The sequence below is a fragment of the Chiloscyllium plagiosum genome, unplaced genomic scaffold (genome assembly GCF_037043375.1).
Source record: "Chiloscyllium plagiosum isolate Xiang-an unplaced genomic scaffold, Cpla_swu_hap1 HiC_scaffold_44, whole genome shotgun sequence".
In the NCBI taxonomy this organism is placed as follows: Eukaryota; Metazoa; Chordata; class Chondrichthyes; order Orectolobiformes; family Hemiscylliidae; genus Chiloscyllium; species Chiloscyllium plagiosum.
In genome coordinates this window covers 4,556,603-4,576,253 of record NW_028270182.1, presented here as the reverse complement: position 1 = coordinate 4,576,253, position 19,651 = coordinate 4,556,603, and the positions used below count along the sequence as shown (strand labels likewise).

The window sequence follows — 19,651 nt, the reverse complement described above, 5'->3', positions numbered from 1 at the left end:
TTGTGTTCAATATGTTCCGTGTCAGTTGTGGAAAATTATTCAAGTGCCTTGCTTTGATAAGTTTTAATTAATATGTAAACCATATCGATAGTATTTGGTATGTCTTTGACAGTCTAAGGGTGTGTAAGATGATGATGTGTGACTCAGTTGATTCCCTTCTTGGCAATCATTCCTAACGTGTTGAGGTTTGTGTTGTTTTTTTCTGATTTATTTTAGCTGCAATTTCTTGTTCTTGTGTGATTTTTTTTTTTCCCCCCTGAAGCGGTGTGAATGCTTTCTTCAATTTCTTGCAGTGCAAACGTGACTGGGAGTCGGGAGAATTTGGATAACGAGACCGAGACGGAATCGGTGGTGTTGTCCCGGAGAGAGAAGCCGCGACGGAGGGAGAGTATGGAACATGGTGTGTGTAAAGGCCTGGGACAGGGTTTACAGGAGGGCATCTAACAGCAGACTGTAACCTGCGTTGGCAGACAGAAATCTGTTGTCCACACGAACATCCAAATCTGGAGCAGCGGCGGTTCAGAATTTTGAAGTTTCTGAAAATGTCTGGTGCAGCTCTGCACTCGAGTGTTGTCAGAGCTGTCTGGGAAAGTTATAGTGGCTCCCTCTCAGTTGGGTGGTGATTGAATAAATTGCACCGTTCATTAGGGTATGTTATTTTCCCCTAGGTTATTGTTTTTAGTTTGAAAAGGAGGAAAGCACTCACTCCCCCAGTGCTCTTGATCTCCGAAGTGTGCAGTAAGATCTCTGTGTGTTCAGAGCAAGCTTGCAGGTGGTTGTTGTGGAGGTTTTACAGCGACGTGTTCTGCTCCCCACAGGTCCCAGAGTTAATGGACACCCAAAAATGGAGCGGCATCTTGCTGGTTACGAGAGCTCGTCCACACTCCTGAGCAGCGAGCTAGAAACTACCAGCTTCTGTGACTCGGATGAGGATGATGCAGCCAGCAGGTACTGCTTACGGATGCAGCAACTGTTTCCCTGCCTCTGCTTCACAAAATAAATTGTGTGGGCTAGGTTAGCATTTATTACCCATCCTGGTTACAGTCAAGAGTCAATTACAGTGCTATTTTTTTAAACCAGCAGTGGTTGCCATTAGATTAGATTAGATTCCCTATGTTGTGGAAACAGGCCCTTCAGCCCAACAAGTCCACAACGACCCTCCGAAGAGTAACCCACCCAGACCCAATCCCCTACATTTATCCCTGACTAATGCACCTAACACTACGGGCAATTTAGCATGGTCAATTCACCGTACCTGCACATCTTTGGACTGTGGGAAAAAACTGGAGCACCTGGAGGAAACCCATGCAGACAAAGGGAGAATGTGCAAACTCCACACAGGCAGCTGTCCGAGGTGGAAATTGAACCCAGGTCCCTGGCGCTGTGAGGCAGTAATGCTGTCAGTTCTTTATACTATTATACTAGCTCCTTATACTATTATTTTCTAAATTGAATTCCGATTTCAACATCTGTCATTGTGGGATTGAAACTCGAGTCCTCAGTTCATGAGACTGGATTTCTGGGTTACCCGTCCCCTGGTATTATCGCTGTGCCTCCCTGACTTGCCTGTCTTTCCTCTCCTCACTTGTACTTCCTGATCTTCACGTCCGTCCTGCTTTGCATCCTCACCCAAGTTTACGCATATCACCATCTCCTGAACTTCCTCATTCCCGGATCGCAAAGGAATGAAGCTCTCTGGCTCTCTCAACTTTTCCCATCTACCTACAGTTTAGGGGCTGTCAAAGTTCAAGCTGACTGTCAGTTTAAAAAAAAATGAAAGAACTGCAGATGCTGTAAATCAGAAACTAAAACAGACGCTCTGGAACTGGAAAAATTCAACAGGTCTGGCAGCATCTGTGGAGAGTGAAAGGGGAGGGGTCGCCAGACTGGAAACGTTAACTCTGATTTCTCTCCACAGATTAGATTAGATTCCCTACAGTGCGGAAACAGGCCCTTCGGCCCGACAAGTCCACACCGACCCTCCAAAGACTAACCCACCCAGACCCATTCACCAACTCCCTACTAATGCACCGAACACTATGGGCAATTTAGCATGACCAATTCACCTAAACTGCACATCTTTGGACTGTGGGAGGAAACCCACGCAGACAGAGGGAGAATGTGCAAACTCCACACAGACAGTCACCCGAGGCTGGAATCGAACTCGGGTCCCTGGCGCTGCGAGGCAACAGTGCTAACCACTGAGCCACTGTCTGGCAGGTCTGCTGAGCATCACTGTAATAAGCTACACTTGCCTTATCTCTTCCTCTGTTATAAAGCACAGAACAGTACGGCAGTGGAATGGACCTTTTGCCCCATGATGTTGTGCCAAACATGATGCTAAATGAAACTAATCTCTTCTGCTTACCCATGGTCCATATCCCTCCATTCCTTGCTAATTCATGTGCTTACCTAATAGTCTCTTAAACACCCCGAATGTATCTGCCTCCGTCACTTGTTGCAGGCACCCCCCACTCTCAATTAAAAAAAAACTTGCCGCCTCACATCTCCTTTGAATTTTCTCCCCCTCACCATGCCCTCTAGCACTGGACTTTTCAACTCTGCGAGAAAGATTCTGAACGTCAACCCTATGTATGCCTCTCATCATTTTATGAACTTATATCAGGTCTCCCCTCCGCCTCTCCCGCTCCAGGAAAAAAAACAACCCTAGTTTGTCCAGCCTTTCCTAACAGCTCAGACCCTCTAATCCAGGCCTTGTTCTCGGCCCTGATATTCTCTCTCAGTGGCTCCCGTTCTGCTTGCTCTCCTGGTGAACCTGGCTGAGTCCACCTAATCTGCGAGCTGAGGACTGGGTGGTTCATGGCTGTTGGGGAATCGGAATGTGATCTGATTGAATGGTGATCTAGGTTCAACCACCAACTCCTCCTCCAATTTCTTATGTCCTTGTGTTTTTGTTCCTGAAAGACTAAGAAGTCTGCGTTTGGAATACTACGTGCAATTCTGGTTTCTCCGTTATGGCAAGGATGTTGTGAAACTTGAAAGGGTTCAGAAAACATGTACAAGGATGTTGCCAGGGTTGGAGAGTTTGAGCTACAGGGAGAGGCTGAACAGGCTGGGGCTGTTTTCCCTGGAGCGTCGGAGGCTGAGGGGTAACCTTATAGAGGTTTACAAAATCATGAGGAGCATGGATAGGGTCACGAGCCAATGTTTTCTCCCCAGTATAGGGGAGTCTAAAACTAGAGGGGCATTGATTTAAGATGAGAGGGGAAAGATTTAAAAGGGTCCTAAGGGGTAACCTTTTCACACAGAGGGTGGTGCGTGTATGGAATGAGCTGCCAGAGGGAAGTGGTGGAGGCTGGTACAATTACAGCATTAAGAGACATCAGGGTGGGTATATGAATAGGAAGGGTTTTGAGGGATATGGACCAAATGCTGGCAAATGGGCTTAGGTTAGTTTAGAATATGTGGTCAGCATGGGCGAGTTGGACTGAAGGGTCTGTTTCCATGCTGTATGTCTCTATGACTCTGAGACCTCTCTCTGACTGTTGTGATCTTCCATGAGGCAGTGGGGAGTGAGAGCGCCTGGTGGAGAGATATCTTGGCAGGTTAGTTCGGTTTTGATTTACCTGTTTGTTTACTCCCCTCTCTAGATTCAGCAGCTCCACTGAACAGAGCACCAACTCGCGGATCCTGAAACGTCACCGGCGCAGACGGAAACAGAGGCCCCCGCGACTCGAACGTGTAAGAGCACAGTCACTCCCTGAGCCCCCTGTATGCACAGCTTTTGTCTTTGTTTTTGTTCTGAATCACCAAAGCTAAGTATAAGCGAGGGAGAGGGTTTCAAGCCTCCTCCTCCTCCTGTGCTGCCTCCCCCCAGTCCATAACAGCCCCTTTTAACATCCCGAGATTTTACCTGTGCTCGTTCCCCAACTCCTGAAATCTGATTCCATTGCTGTGTGTGAAGGGGTGCTTCTGGAAACATCCTGCTCAGAGAGAGAGCTATCCAAAAAGGCTAACAGCTGTCTGCCTTTCTCCCTTTCAGCTTTGCAAACCTTTAACAGTCTGTGTCTGACTTCGCTTTTCTGTTTCTAATCCCACGCAGGCCTCCTCGTTTAGCAGCGTCACTGATTCGACAATGTCCCTGAACATCATCACAGTCACGTTGAACATGGGTAAGGGAGTAACCGCAATCTGGAAAGCTGTAGCTGCTGCTAGGGTGTGTCTAAAGCTGGAAGCAGGAGCAGGAGTAGACCATTCGGCCCATCGAACCTGCTTCACCATTCGGTACAATCATGGATGATCTAAGCTCTCAACCAGGCTTGCCCACCTTCACCCCTGATCCCACGATTCCCTGATAAACCAGAAGTATGTCTATCCCAGCTTAAATACCTCCCCCTGCAGCACTTTTGGGGAGAATTATTGCAAAGATTCACAGCCTCTTTAAACTATTTCCAATCTCAGTCCCAAATGGTCAGCCCTTTATACCTGGACTGTGCCCTTGCCCTCTGTGTCTCAACACCAGCCCCAGCTTTTAGATTCCCCAATCAGTGTTATGATCTCGGCATGTACCTTGACCGTCTGCCTCAGAACCTTCAATGAGATCACCTCTGATTCCAAACTCCAGGGCGCACCAGCCTACGTCTCTTGTCCAAGGGACCAATCTAGTCAATCTTCATTGTATTGCGTCTAAAAAAACAAACCTGGGGCACCAGAACTACACAGTGTTCCAGATGTGCTTGGTGCCAAAGTTCCTTTGCAGTGTGAGTTGACTCTTCCTAGTTGAAACACAGAAATTTCAGTGAGGGAGTGGGGCCATTTGGTTTCAGTGTGGAGGTTGGGAGATGTTTGTTCGCCAAGGATCTGGCAGCACTTGTGTGCAAAGTCTAGGCTGGCATTCCCACTGGGAATACTGTGTTGTTGAAGGTGCAGTTTGTTGGATGGTGTCAAACCAAGACTCCCTCGGATGTGTGGCATCCTTTGTTATTAGCTGAAGGAAGTACGGGAGATTTCACCCGGTGTCCTGGTCGATATTTGCCCCTCAACCAAGTAGCTGAAGCACCCAACCTGGTAGTGCTGTTTGTGGGAGCTGTCTGTGTGCAAATCAAGTGCTGCATTACCCATAGTGCAACAGTGACTGCACTTCGCAAAGTTACAGTGGAATAACATCCTGAGGTCAGGAGCAGAGTTCTAGAAATACAGACTTTTCCTTTCTCTCCAAAAACAAAAACCTCCAAATCCTACAAAGAAGTAAATGGAACAGTTGCAACCTCATTTGGTTTGATCCGATCCACCATCAAAAGTAAAAGTACAGATTCTGCTTTCTTCAACTCTAGAGAAGTACAACTTTCTGGGTATCAGTATTGTTGGCCAGAGTAATGAGCGAGGGGACGGAGGGATCTACATTGGATCAATAATGAAAGGTGGAGCAGTGGCTGCAGACGGGAGGATCGAACCTGGTGACATGCTGTTACAGGTGAGTACAAACAACCCCTCAAACCTTGTAAACTGAAACTCAGTTCCTCTGGAATGGCAAAGTGGCCATTCCAGAGTCTGCAGAGGTGGAGTAAATGTGAGACTAGGGATAGCAGTATGTAGTTAAATGCTGTTAGATTCTCCGCAATCACCTGATGAAGGAGCAGTGTGCTCTGACAGCTAGTGCTTCCAAATAAACCTGTTGGACTATAACCTGGTGTTGTGTGATTTCTAATTTTGTACACCCCAGTCCAACACTGGTATCTCCAAATCTTAAATGCTGTTGACATCTAACTGGAGTGGAGTTTCACCGGCATTGGGACTGCTGTTCCCAGCCGATCACTGTCAACATTCGTAGTTGTCCCTTATCTTCCAGCACGGGATTAGCAATTAGCTGCGCGAGCTGTTTTGTTTCACCTTTCCCACTAGCCAGGAAACAGTGTCCGTGCGCAGTCGACCAGCACCGCACCAGATGGGAGATCAGAAAGAGGTCACTTTCACATAGTGCTCTTGACCAACTGAGCAAATTTTCCGATTTGAGACTAAATGTTCTTGTGTCCCTTCCGACAATGATGGGTGTTGTTGGCTGGGTCCAGCACTTTGTCACCCATCCTTAACTGGATTGAGAAGGTGGGAATGAATGTGAACGAATTGTTGCAGTCTGTCGTGCAGCTTTCTGGAAAGGAGTTCCGAGATTTTGACCGAGTGATAGAGGAGAAGCAGCGATACGTCGTCCTGACTTGAAACTTATGACTTGAAAGGGTAGTGTTCCCATGCATCCTCTGCCCTTGTATGTCTAGGTGTTAGAGCTCACAGCTATGGAAGGTGCCACCTGAAGAGCCTTGGAATGCCACTGCTATGAATCTCTCAGCAGACACTGCTGTGACTGTCAGCAGTGATGGAGATGAATGTTGAAGGTGCTGGTGGATGGGGTGCTAGTCATACTTTGTACTAGATGGTGTTGAGCTTCTCGAGCGTTATCACAGCTGTACCATCCAGGCAAGTGGGCAGGATTCCATCACACTGTGTCTTGTGAATGGTGGACCTTCTTTAGAAAGTTGGGGAGTGTGTAACTCACTGCAGAGTTTTCAGCTTCCCACGTGTTTCTGTATTGTCAGTGTTTGCTTGATTGGCCAGTTGTATTCCTTACATTGGCAGTGGAGGATTCAGCCATGTCAGTGCTGTTGAAAGTCAGGGTATTGTAGTGAAGAGTCAGTACCTGGTTGCGACAGGTGTGTGACCTTTATGGCGGCTGTAGCGTGGTTATTTTCACTCGTGTCTTCTGCATCACTCACTCCCACCTACTTCTGTCCCCTTCAGGTGAACGACATCAACTTTGAGAACATGAGCAATGACGATGCTGTGCGGGTTTTGAGAGAGATAGTTCACAAGCCCGGGTAAGTGGGAATGCCGTCTAATGCTGGCAACACATCTCTTGTCCTGAGTTGGCCACATCTTCAGATACAGACCGTGATGATTATTGCTTGCTTGCCTTGCAGAAGGTGCACTGTGGATATCCCAGATGGTAGAGAGGCCAAAAGGGCTATCCCAGCTTGTATTCTGTTGTGTTGAAGATTAAGGGATGCCTGAAAGGATTCAAGGCCTGCTAGGGCAAATAGAGGGAAACTGTTTCTCCTGGGGGAGCAAGTGTTGAACATCATCTAAAGGTAAAGGCAGTGCAGTACTGATATCAGGAAGCACTCCTTCAAACAACAGGGAGTGGACTTTTGGAGCTCGACCACAAGAAAGCTGATGACACTGAAAGTCAGTTGGAAATTTGAAAGCAAAGACGTTGATGAGTTTGAGTACTGTATATACTCGTGTGTAGGCTGAATTTTTAAGACTATTTTTAGAGGTTCAGTTTAGAGGGTCGATAATACATGGGCATAAGTTTTGAGGAGCTGAAATTCATGCTGCAGTTCGAAATACTGTATTATTAGCCAAAGTCGATTTGATCGCTCAACTAGTCCCAGGTAGAGAAGAAAAATACAATGAATTACAGTAAAGGTAATTACTGGATAAAAGCAAGAGACCACTATGAGAATTTAACATGTTAAAGATTCATTGTAATCCTGCAAAATCACATTGTTCCACATCATCATGGCCTGGTATAATGGCACACCTAAAATGAAACATTTATTCTGAGCGTGTAGGTGTCTTGAACTTCCCCACCGAATCCTTCCGTTTCCCTCCCATTTACTCTCATATATTATGAATCTCAACAACATAAACAAATTGGTCAAAGAATTAAAGATATGCCGGTATGTAGCAAATATATCTCACTTTTATTCAGATATAATGGCACAATTAAAATGATTAACGTTTTAACTATATTAATGTTTGGATGTACAGTGAACAAGATGTGATAAGAACAGATAGACTTAGTGCCGGTCTGAATGAATGAATCAAAACATGCTGTAGTAAACCGAGTGGGCTAAGTAGGGTAATGAATGAATAGAGAAGCAATATAGTAAACAAACCAATGAGGAGAGTAACCGGTATAAGTGAATGAATGCGATTTTGTTTAAATGGATTCATGGGAATATGCAGTTTCCTTTGTAAGAGGAATAATGCAATATAGTGGGGTCGACTTACACACGAGGTATATGGAAAATACAAGATTTGTTTGGACAGAAATCAGGGGTTGGCTTATCCATGAGATTGACCTATGCACACGTATATACGGTATTAAATGGATGAAAAGTGGGTGGATGGAGTTAAAATGCAAAGCAGCTGCCATGTCATTAAATGGTGCTGGATGCTTGAGGGGTTGAATGGCCTTGCCTGCTTGTTGTTAAACTGAACACCGTCTCTCACCCAGGGTCAGCGCAACGTGGAAAGGGTGAGTAATCAGCGAGAGCAGTGGTGTATGATTAGATTAGATTCCCTACAGTATGGAAACAGGCCCTTCGGCCCAACAAGTCCACACTGTCTGAAGAGTAACCCACCCAGACCCATTCCCCATATTTACCCCTGACTAATGCACCTATCACTATGGGCAGTTTCCCATGGCCAATCCACCCTAACCTGCACATCTTTGGACTGTGGGAGGAAACCGGAGCACCCGGAGGAAACCCACGCAGACACGGGGAGAATGTGCAAACTCCACACAGCCAGTCACCCGAGGTGGGAATTGAACCCAGGTTCCTGGTGCTGTAAGGCAGCAGTGCTAACCACCATGCCACCCCTAATATAATTAAAAGAAAGAGTGTGCAAACTCCAGCTTGGGAGTTTTGATACAGGGACCCTTCTCTGCAAACAAGAGAAATATGTTCAATTTTTTGTCCTTTTCAATACTGTCGGAGCTTGGATAGTTCTCCATGGCCAATGCCTCTTGCAACAAGTATCCTTCCCTCCTGTGGTGTAAATGGTTGTAACTGTCTGAAATTTGGATTTCTGATGGGTATGAGATAAAAAGCATTGACAACATGTTGCTCTTTCCAGCGCTATTCCAGTTCTGTACTCCTTCTTTTGGTTTTAGTTGCAGGAGACTTGCTGCAAGCTTTTGAAATTCTGTTAGGATTGGAAGACACTCAGGAATCTGGGTATGTTGGGGGATCGGGCAAGGCTTGAACCAGGGACCGTCCATATAAGTATATCCATTAGGGCGTTTAAGAGACTGGAGAATGGTGAGAATGAGGAACTTGAGGTAAATGGAATTGATATGTTTCAGGGAGGGGTAAGCTGGATAGACACTGGTGCAGAGAAAAGAGTGGAAGGATACACTGATAGGGTGAGATGGAAGCGGGAGGCTCATGTGGAGCAGAAACTTTGGCATGGAGTAGATGGGATTATGGCCTGGTTGTTCTCTGCAGGTCTGTGTAATACCTGAGGAAACTGCCAGTAGCAACCTCAGAACTGAGTGCCACTTGTGGCTTACAACATTATCTGTAAGTAACGCACTGAATTGAGAAAAAAAATCCCTTCTGGTTTTGTTGTGTTGGCTTCAATGTTTACTCTGGTTTTGAATGTGCTGAAGGTGAATCTTGTTGAAGGAGTGTGATGAGTGCAGGAGCGTTGCTATTCCTGTCCCAACCCCAGGTGCTTTATGATATATTGTCCCTCCTTTCAAAGCTACTTACTTGACTTTAATCTGCTTGTTTTCCTCTCTTTAAGGCCAATCATTTTAACAGTTGCCAAATGCTGGGACCCATCACCTCAGGGCTACTTCACTTTGCCCAGAAGTAAGTGTTGACATAATATTTCGCCGCACATATAGCAGTGTGTGCTGTGCTACTGAGATTGATGTTTATTGACGTCTGATGAGATGAGGTTTTCTAATGCTTCAAGTTGAAAGATTTTGGTGACTGTTTACAGTCCCTCATCAAATACTCCCAAGACAGGGACAGCGCCAGGTTAAATACAGCGTAAAGCTCCCTCTGCACTGTCCCCACCAAAGACTCCCAGGACAGGGACAGCACAGGGTTAGATACAGAGTGAAGCTCCCTCCACACTGTCCCTGTCAACCATTCCCAGAACAGGGACAGCACAGGGTTAGGTACAGAGTAAAGCTCCCTCTACAGAGTCCCCCATCACACTGTTCCAGGACAGGAGCAGCATGGGGTTAGATACAGAATAAAACTCCCTCTGCAGAGTCCCCATCAAACCCTCCCAGGACAGGGACAGCACAGGGTTAGATACAGAGTAAAACTCCCTCTACACTGTCCCCCATCAAACCCTCCCAGGGAGGGACAGCATAGGGTTAGATACAGAGTAAAGCTCCGTCTACACTGTCTCCCATCACACTATTCTCGGACAGGGACAGCACGGTTAATTGGGCTGATTGGCCTCCTGCTATCCTGATTCGAGGTGATGACTGTCCTGGGAAGTGAAAGTGGAGAATTATGCTGAGGACAGAGCCTGGGACTATTGAGGACAAAGCAGGGTATGCCAATGTTTGAATCAATTGTCCCAAGCGGGTCCAGATGGAAAAGTGACCACTTGGACCACTGCCAAACTAGTGCCTTTGAGAACAATTTGAAGGAAAAGAAAAAGACAGGAATTTAATGGCTCAAGAATTGAAATGTGTTGCCATTTTGTCACACCTTGATCTGAGTGACCAGTATGATCCAATTTGTATCCTAGCTTCTATTTTCTTGTTGTCCTTTTGCGCACACTGATGCGATTCTTTGTTCCTCTTTCTGTAGATGAGCCAATCCGACCTATTGATCCTGCTGCCTGGGTGTCTCACTCTGTTGCGTTAACTGGTGCATATCCAGCTTATGGTGCTAGTTCATCCATGAGCACCATCACCTCGAGCAGCTCAATTACCGAAACTGAACGTAAGTGAATCCTTCCCAGTGGTTCCGCTATATCGGACAGGAGGCTTGAACTCTGAACGTAGCAATTGGGTTCATGTCTGTCTTGGGTCACTGGCATATAGCGCCTGTGAAACTTGCTAATAAATGGTGGCATTATTGCTTACTACATGCCTTAGCCCCTGTGGAATGTCTCGTGCCGCTATGTTGGATCGTACTATGCGTAGTCAGGCCCAGTGAACAAGCAGGAGTTGACTGTTCAAACCCCTTGAACCTGCTCTTCCTTTCAATGCATTTGTGCCTGATCTTGAGATTCAGCTCCACTCTCCTGACCGCTCCCCATTTTGGTTCCCAAAAGTCTGTCGATAATAGCTGTAAATATATTCAACAATTGAGGATCCACAAACCTCTGGGGTAGAGAATTCAAAAGATTCAGTCCCAGAAGATTGGCCAATTATCCTGAAAGTCTGCCTCCCACCCCCTGCCCGAGAAACAATCTCTCACTGTCTACCCTGTGTAACCCTTTCACAACCTTGAGTGTTACAATGAATCACCCCTCATTTTCCTAAACTCCTAGAGCATCATTGCAGTTTACTCAGCCTCTCATCATAAGGCAGTACGATTATCCTCTGGACAAATCCGGTGAATCTTTACTGTGCTGTAAATAAATGTTGAGTGAACTAGGTCTGCGTGTTCACAGACTGTCAAATGACCAGTATTTAAGGGCAGCACAGTGGCTCAGTGGTTAGAGCTGCTGCCAAACAGCACCAGGGAGCCGGGTATGATTGTAACCTCTGGCGACTGTCTGTGTGGAGTTTGCACAATCTGTCCGTGTCTGCGCGGGTTTCGTCCAGGTGCTTTGGTTCTCTCCCCACCCACACCCCCACCCCCACCACAGTCCAGAGGTGTTCAGGTTAGGGTGGATTGGCCATGGGAAATTGTCTAGGAGAAAGTGAGGACTGCAGGTCAGAGTCGAGAGTGTGGTACTGGAAAAGCACAGCAGGTCAGGCAGCTTCCGAGGAGTAGGAGAATCGATGTTTCTGGCAGGAGCCCTTCATTCCTGATGAAGGGCTCTTGCCTGAAAAGTTGATTCTCCTGCCCCTCGGATGCTGCCTGACCTGTTGTGCTTTTCCAGCACCACACTCTAGGCTCATGCTAAATTGTCCCATAGTGTCCAGAGATGTGTCGGCTAGGTGGATTAGCCATGAGAAATGCAGGGTTACAGGGATAGGATGGGTTTGGGTGGGTTGCTGTTCAGAGGATTGGTGTGGATTCGATGGGCTAAAAGACTTGCTTTCATGCTCTCGTTTCTCAGATTCTAAGCAGCTAAAACACTGCTGCTGTTACAGAGAAGTCACAAGCTTTCTCACGCTGGTTCCCATATAATAAACCTGTCAATAAGGGATCAGCATTCCTGAACTCAACAGAAAAGGTTTCTCCTCAAAAAATCCTCCTCCTCATTTCCATACGCGTAGCCAGCAGTGCTCGGAGTATTGTCTGAATTTTTCATTTATGTATTAGACTGCTGGTTCTGTCACACAGGATTGATTAACTTGATTACAAACTATTGATCCCGACATCAGTTCAGGGAATCAGTGTTCCATGAAGTGACTTTGTCCCTACCCAGTCCACCAGGATGATGGCCACAAGTTGATTAAGTATTTTGGGACGCGGTGGACAGAACTAAGTTTTTTAGAAGTTGTTTTTAAAGTGTCTTTGGTGACCACTGGACCAAAGGCGACTGAAGCGTTTATGAAGTCACTTTGGTGGTCGTTATTGTTATATAGGAAACACAGCAGCCACTTTGGGCACAGGGAGATCCCGCAAACCGCAGTGCGATCGTAACCAGATATAATGTGTGTCTGATTTTGTCAAATATTGTCCCAAAGATGCTGGGGAGAGCAGCCTGGTTCAATTTCAAAATAACACTTCAAAACGTACCAGGCAGAGCAGGTGGGCCTTGATTTGAGGTCTTATTTTAACCCAGGCACTTCTGACAGTGCAGCACTCCCTGGGACTGAGCTGGGGGGGTCATCCTCGGTGTGGGATTTGAATCAAGGACTTTCTGAGGGCTGAGGGACTAGACTAGCTGCTGAGCCACGGCTGGCAGAGCGGTAGGCTGGAATAAAGGTTCACACCTCCAAATGTTCAGCTCCTGACCTTGATCATTCAGTGTGGTAACAGGAGTGAGCTTAACCCCATCTCCAGTTCATGAGCAGTTACCAGCGCCTGCCAGTCGTTTTATAAACCTCAGGATGAATAAATGGACAGAACAAAATTGTGTTAGTGTTGGTCTCTGTTTGGATCTGTGGCGATTCTTGTGCTGTAACAAATTTGCAAAATCTTTCTCCAGGTTTTGACGACTTTAACCTGTCCATCCACACGGATATGATGTCTGTTGCTAAGGCGATGGCTTCCCCAGAGTCTGGCCTTGAGGTTCGAGACAGGATGTGGTTGAAGATTACAATCCCCAATGCATTCTTAGGTGGGTTATTTCTTGGTCAGTCTTTTATCATCCAACACCGATAAGCACAGCAGTGGTGTTCACTGCAAATAGATACGGAGCACCTTTTTATTCATCAGGGTGTGAAAATGAATGAACATGTAACCGTAACATTTCAGTGGCATACAGGTCATTCACAGTCCAACTACATGAGGTTCCTGCTTGTCGAGGAGTGAGGTTATTTTGCTGTGTAGCTACAAATGTACTAGCCCAGAGTTAAGGCTGCTTGTTATCTGTACATGGCCACAATTTATTCTGAAGTATACGCATTAATCATTGTGCAACTATATAGAGTCACTCTTCAACAGGTTAAGGAGGGTTGCTCACTGTGTGACTCTGTGCGTTGACCAATGTGCTTTAGTCCTCTCCGTCTCTTGGAGACGCCCGAACCAAGACCATCCATCTTTCTTGTTTTGCTGTGCCCACAGCCTCGTTATTGTCGAAGCGATGGGACTGAATCTTGTGTTTCTGACGCGCAGGCTCCGACGTTGTGGACTGGCTGTACCACCACATCGAGGGCTTCCAGGATCGCAGGGAGGCGAGGAAGTACGCGAGTAACCTGCTGAAGGCTGGCTTCATCCGTCACACAGTCAACAAGATCACCTTTTCCGAGCAGTGTTACTACATCTTTGGGGATTTCAGTGGTTGTGAAAACTGTGAGTGTGTGTGTGTGCACGGAGCTGATCCCCTCCGTCTGACCTTGGACAACAAGATTTCAAGGAGCTCATCTCAGCAAAGTCTTTACCCAATAATGGACTGCAGCTTTCCTGCTCCTTGGGCACATGGGGAATTTGTTCCGGCTGGTAGTGGCCTTGGAGTGGGTGCCTGTCAGACTTACTTGGGCTCAAACAGTTCACTTACAAAGACAGGGTTTCACAGATTATGTTTGTTTCCCATGCAGTTAGGTGATTAAGCAGTCACCTCATTTAAGCAGTCAGGACAATTAAAGGGTTTGATTGGATCAATGGAAACAATTTGCGCTGTTGAGGGCAGTGCGGTGACTCAGTGGTTAGCACTGCTGCCTCACAGCACCAGGGACCTGAGTTCAATTCTACCCTCAGACGACTGTGTGGAGTTTGCACGTTCCCCGCCCGTGTCTGCATGGGTTTCCTCCCGGTGCTCCAGTTTCCTCCCACAGTCACAAAGATGTGCAGGTTAGGGTGGATTGGCCATGGGAAATTGTCCCATAGTGCCCAGGGATGTGCAGGTTAGGGTGGATTGGCCATGGGAAATTGTCCCATAGTGTCCAGGGATGTGCACGTTAGGGTGAATTGGCCATGGGAAATTGTCCCATAGTGTCCAGGGATGTGCACGTTAGGGTGAATTGGCCATGCTAAATTGTCGAGAAAGTGAGGACTGCAGATGCTGGAGATCAGAGCTGAAAATGTGTTGCTGGAAAAGCGCAGCAGGTCAGGCAGCATCCAAGGAGCAGGAGAATTGACGTTTCGGGCATAAGCCCTTCTTCAGGTCTGAAAAAGTCAGAGTTAGAAGTATGTGACTGAGAACCGCGGGAATTCTGCGGGTGGGGGGGCGGGGGTGTTGGCCTGATTTTGTGTGTAGGTGACGATGAAGGAGGGAGGGAGGGAGGATGTCACAGCAGGTTGGAAGCTGTTGGGTGTTTCTGGAGGGGTGGAGCGTTCAGGAGGTGAGCTTGAGGCTAACATGAGAAAGGAATGGTTGCTCCCCAGCCTTGATGTGATGGTTGTTTTCCCCGTGTTGCTGATTCACCTGGACTTGTTGCATTGTGAAACCAAAACAGAAACTGCTGATGAATCTCGGCAACATTTGTGGAGAGGAGGCAGAGCGAACACTTCCGTCAGAACTCTGACAAAAAGTCACCAGACTTGCAATGTTAATTCTGCTTTCTCTCCACAGATGCTGCCAGGCCTGCTGAGTTACTCCAGCAGTTTCTGTTTCGGGTCTCCAGCATTTGGTTATATTCTTGCATGGTGAACTGGTTCATAGAACAGTGCAACACAGGAATGGGCCCTTTGGCTCACCATGTTGTGCTGAACATCATTATGTTGGGTAGGGTCGCACGATGGCTCTGTGGTTAGCACAGCTGCCTCACAGCACCAGGGTCCCAGGTTCGATTCCAGCCTCGGGAGACTGTCTGTGTGGAGTTTGCACATTCTCCCCGTGTCTGCGTGGGTTCCCTCCGGGTGCTCCGGTTTCCTTCCACAGTCCAAGGCTGTGCAGGTCAGGTGAATTGGCCAGGCTAAATTACCCAGTGTTAGGTGCTAGTCAGAGGGAAATGGGTCTGCGTGGGTTAGTCTTTGGAGGGTCGGTGTGGACTGGTTGGGCCGAAGGGTCTGTTGCCACACTGTAGGGAATCTAATCTAATCTAATCATGCCAAATTAAACTAATCCCTTCCACCTGCCCTTGGTCCATGAAACAATAAAACCGTTGCAGTTTATGGATGCAAGGATTACTTTGGGACATCTCGGTTAATTATCAGGAAGCAAGTGCATAACGTTCATGTTTCTTTCCAATGCAGATTTGGCCAATCTCTCCTTGAATGACAATGACGGTTCAAGTGGCGCCTCCGACCAGGACACGTTGACCCCACTCCCTCACCCGGGCACCACCCCGTGGCCGATAATGCATTCCTTCCAGTATCCCTACCCGCCTCCACATCCCTACTCCACACAGCCACCCAGTTACCACGAGCTAACTACCTACAGCTACGGGGGCGGAGGAAGTGCTGGCAGCCAGCACAGTGAAGGTGAGCGAGGGATTTGTGCAAGTCCGAGGCTGTTTGCGATGTTGTGCCTGGGTTGGGAGGTTTTGGCTGGATCATTGAAACAGAGTCACTTTGTGTCATAGAATAGGACAGCGCAGGTATGGGCCCTTCCGTCACCATGTGCTGAACACGGCGCCAAATCAAACTAATATCTTCTCTCTGCCCTTGGTTTGTGTCCCTCCAGTGCTTGCATATTCATGTGCTTATCTAATAATCCGTTTAACGCTCCTAACACATCTGCCAACACAACCATCCATGGCAGCTCAGTCCACACTCCGACCACACACTATGTAAAAAAAAAAAGAACTTGCCCCTTACATCTTCTTTGAACTTTTCCCCTCTCATATTAGGCATTTGACCTCTGAGAAAAAGATTCTGACTGTCAAATTTATCTATAATTTTTAAAACCTCTGTTAAGTCTACCCTCGGCCTCTGCTGCTCCAGAGAAAGCAACCAGAGATTTTCTAGTGTCCCCTTATAGCTCATACCCTCTAATCCAGGCAGCATCCTGGTAAACCTCTTCTGCACCCTCTCCAAAGCCCCCACATCCTTCCTGTAATGTGGTGACCAGAATTGAACGTAATACACTGCGTGTGGCCTAATCAAAGTCTTACAAAGCTGCAAGATGACATCCTGACTCTTGTATACAAAACCCTGATAATAAAGGCAGGTACGCCATATGCCTCCTTTACCACTATCTATGTGGGTGGCCACTTTCAGGGGGCTATGGAGTTAAACCCCCAGATCCTTCTGTTCAGGGTTCTGCCTTTAACTGGATACTTTTCCTTAACATTTGATCTCCCAAAGTGCAGTCCTCACACTTACCAAGATTAAACTCCATCTGCCATTTCTCCACGCATATTTGCAACTGATCTCACTATATCCTTTGACAATCTTCTCTGCCAACCCCAACTCCACCTTTTTTTGTGTCAGCTACAAGCTTACTAACCCACCCATACATTTTCATCCAAGTCATTTACATGAATCACAGTTGTCCCTGTGATGAGTGGCTTGCTTGTCCATTTCAGAGGGTGGTTAAGGAACAACCACATTGCTGTGGGTCTAGAGTCACGTGTAAGCCTGACCAGGTAAGGACAGTGATGGTGTGGCCCATCGATAACTTATTCAAGGCTGTGTACCCACATTGGGAGGAGGCCATTTGACCCTTTGATCCTGCTCTGCTATTTGGCTGCTAGGACTGTGGCCTTGAGTTGACTTTCCTGTCTGTCTCCTCCCCCCCACCCCCCCAATAATTCCTGACTACTTTGTTAATCAAACATCTGTGTCTCCAACCAGAAGGGACCTAAATTCATATGGAGTGACCTGCTCTCTGTCGGGAGGAAGGAATGTGAACAGGCAATGTGCCTGTTTTTCAGTTCAACAAAGGCTTATGGGGTACTAGTTCAGGGATGCGTGCTCCATGGCAAGATGTTAACCAATCAGAGTGTACTTGCCAACCAATCTCCTGCAGTGTAAATTGTTGATCCTTTTGAAATTTGGCATTCTTGTATGTGTCCTGATGAGTGAAAGCTTGGATGCCATAGAGTTATATAGCACAAAAACAGACCCTTCGGTCCAACCAGTCCATTCCTACCATAATCCCAAACTAAACTAGTCCCACCTGCCTGCTCCTGACCTGTGTACCTCCAAACCTTTCCTATTCATGTCCTTATCCAAATGTCTCTTAAATGATGTTACCGTACCCGCACCTACTACTTCCTCAGGAAGTACATTCCACACACGAGCTATCATTTCATTTATTTCATGAATTAATGTAAACCCCCCGTGGTGGGATTGAGCATGATTCCTTGTCCAGTAACATCGTCACTGTTCCTTAGAGCGCTGTGATTCCTTCCATTGCAGGAAGCCGGAGCAGTGGGTCCAACCGCAGCGAGAGTGAGAGGCGCACGGGCAAAGACAAAGACAGTAAAACGGTGGACTCCAAGTCGGGCAGTGGCAGCGAGTCGGAGTACTCCACCCGGAGCAGCGTGCGCCGTGATCACACCGGGAGTGAGCGCTCGGCTGCCAACAGTGAGCATAGCCACCGCAGCCACCACCACTCGGTCATGGGCAGCGTGCGCTCCCACCATTCTGTCCACCCCTACGGGCCGCCAGGGGTCCCGCTGCAGTACAACCCCCTGATGGTGATGATGGTGCCCCAGCCGCCACCACCGTCATCTGCTGCCGTACCCCCCGGAGCGCCCCCAGTCCGCGACTTGGCCTCCGTGCCCCCTGAGCTCACTGCCAGCCGTCAGTCCTTTCACATGGCCATGGGAAATCCCAGCGAGTTCTTCGTGGACGTCATGTGACTCAGGCGGCGGAGCGACACTTCTCCAGTTCATTCTCTTTCTCTCTCTCTCTCTCTCACACACACACATCTCTCTCTCACATCTTCTCTCTCTCTCTCACACACATCTCTCTCTCTCTCATCTTCTCTCTCTCTCACACATTTTCTCTCTTCCCTTCTATGTCGCCGCATCAGTCTCAAAGAAGTGGCGGGGGGGGGGGGGGGTGAAGAATCTGGTGCTGACATTGTAAATAACGTCACTTTTCACACCCACGATCCTGAAACACTAATCAAGGAGGGCTGGCTACACAAGCAGCCGCTGACCCTCGACAACACAAGGCAGCCGTCACTGGAGCCGAAACCGAGACAAGTATTTCAAAACGAACTGCGTTTTTTTTAGTATAATTTAATTGAAGTACCAATTAACAAGTGCAATTCTAGTCTTTTATTTCTTGTTTTTTTTTATATATATATTATATACCAGGACGGAGTATTATCCTCCACTGTAATCACTACGTCCCTGATGGGTTTGTACCTGCAAACTCCAAAAAAAAAAATACAGTAACAATTTGAGCAACTGCGTGGCCACTGCCTACAAGCTGCCCGGGGCCTGACGTTTCGATATCACGACCTTGCGGAGTACTTGGTTGAGGGCCGTTCTGGCGGTCAGCCTTCCATTGCCGTGCAGTGTCATTTCAGGGACCAAGTGCAAAGCCTGGGCTTGTGTTTTCTTTTAAAAATTGTAGAATAAAGGTAACCCGGTTACCTTGTTGGAGTGTTTTCAGAAGGAACGTCCGTTGGTAATCCAGTTGTTAGCTCAGTATTGCAACGATTTTTGGAGTTTTTACAAAACATAAATAAACTTTACAGTCTTATGAATCTTTGCAGTAAAGCCGATTGTGTCTCACTGCCTTTTTCCATCCTGTTTTGCAGCCACTGTCTCAATATGATTGAAAGTAAGGAGCACTTTGAGCTCGGCCTGGCTTCTTTCTGAAGTTTCACCAGCAAGGAATTGCAGTATTTGTACTTAAACCTTCCTGAGTTGCCCCACGGGAGCAATATCAAAAAGAGCCTGATACTGAGCTGCCTGAGATAATAGGACAGGTGACTAGAAGCTCACTCAAAGAGGTAGGTCATAAAGGAGGAGGGAGAGAAGATGGGAGAGTTTAGGGAGGGAATCAGTTTTTATTCCAGGCAGCTGAAGACACGGCCACCAATGGTGGAGCGATGGGAACCAAGGGATTCGCAATAGGTAGGAATTAGAGCAGCTCAGAGACGATGGATTTTAGGGGCTGGAGGAGATTACAGAATAGGGCGGGTTGTCAGAATGGAGGCAGTTACACAGAGATGGGGAGGTTAGAGACAGGGAGAGGCGTCTGGTTTGGAGGTTGAAGAGGTAAGGAAGAGTGAAGGGTTGAGAAGAGGC

General features: G+C 47.3%; 1 protein-coding gene across 1 annotated transcript in view; it reads left to right on the top strand.

The window, feature by feature from the left end:
- The window catches only part of LOC122544286 (segment polarity protein dishevelled homolog DVL-2), a 53,160-nt gene extending 34,056 nt beyond the window's left edge, over window positions 1–19,104 (top strand). The window contains exons 4-15 of the mRNA XM_043683366.2: window positions 294–400; window positions 819–948; window positions 3,612–3,702; window positions 4,064–4,133; window positions 5,295–5,434; window positions 6,754–6,830; window positions 9,550–9,617; window positions 10,581–10,715; window positions 13,045–13,176; window positions 13,674–13,850; window positions 15,693–15,920; window positions 17,802–19,104. Coding sequence (XP_043539301.1) covers window positions 294–400; window positions 819–948; window positions 3,612–3,702; window positions 4,064–4,133; window positions 5,295–5,434; window positions 6,754–6,830; window positions 9,550–9,617; window positions 10,581–10,715; window positions 13,045–13,176; window positions 13,674–13,850; window positions 15,693–15,920; window positions 17,802–18,247 — 1,801 coding nt within the window. The 3' untranslated portion in view covers window positions 18,248–19,104. The remainder of the gene's footprint in view (window positions 1–293; window positions 401–818; window positions 949–3,611; window positions 3,703–4,063; window positions 4,134–5,294; window positions 5,435–6,753; window positions 6,831–9,549; window positions 9,618–10,580; window positions 10,716–13,044; window positions 13,177–13,673; window positions 13,851–15,692; window positions 15,921–17,801) is intronic.
- Window positions 19,105–19,651: the final 547 nt, after the last annotated feature.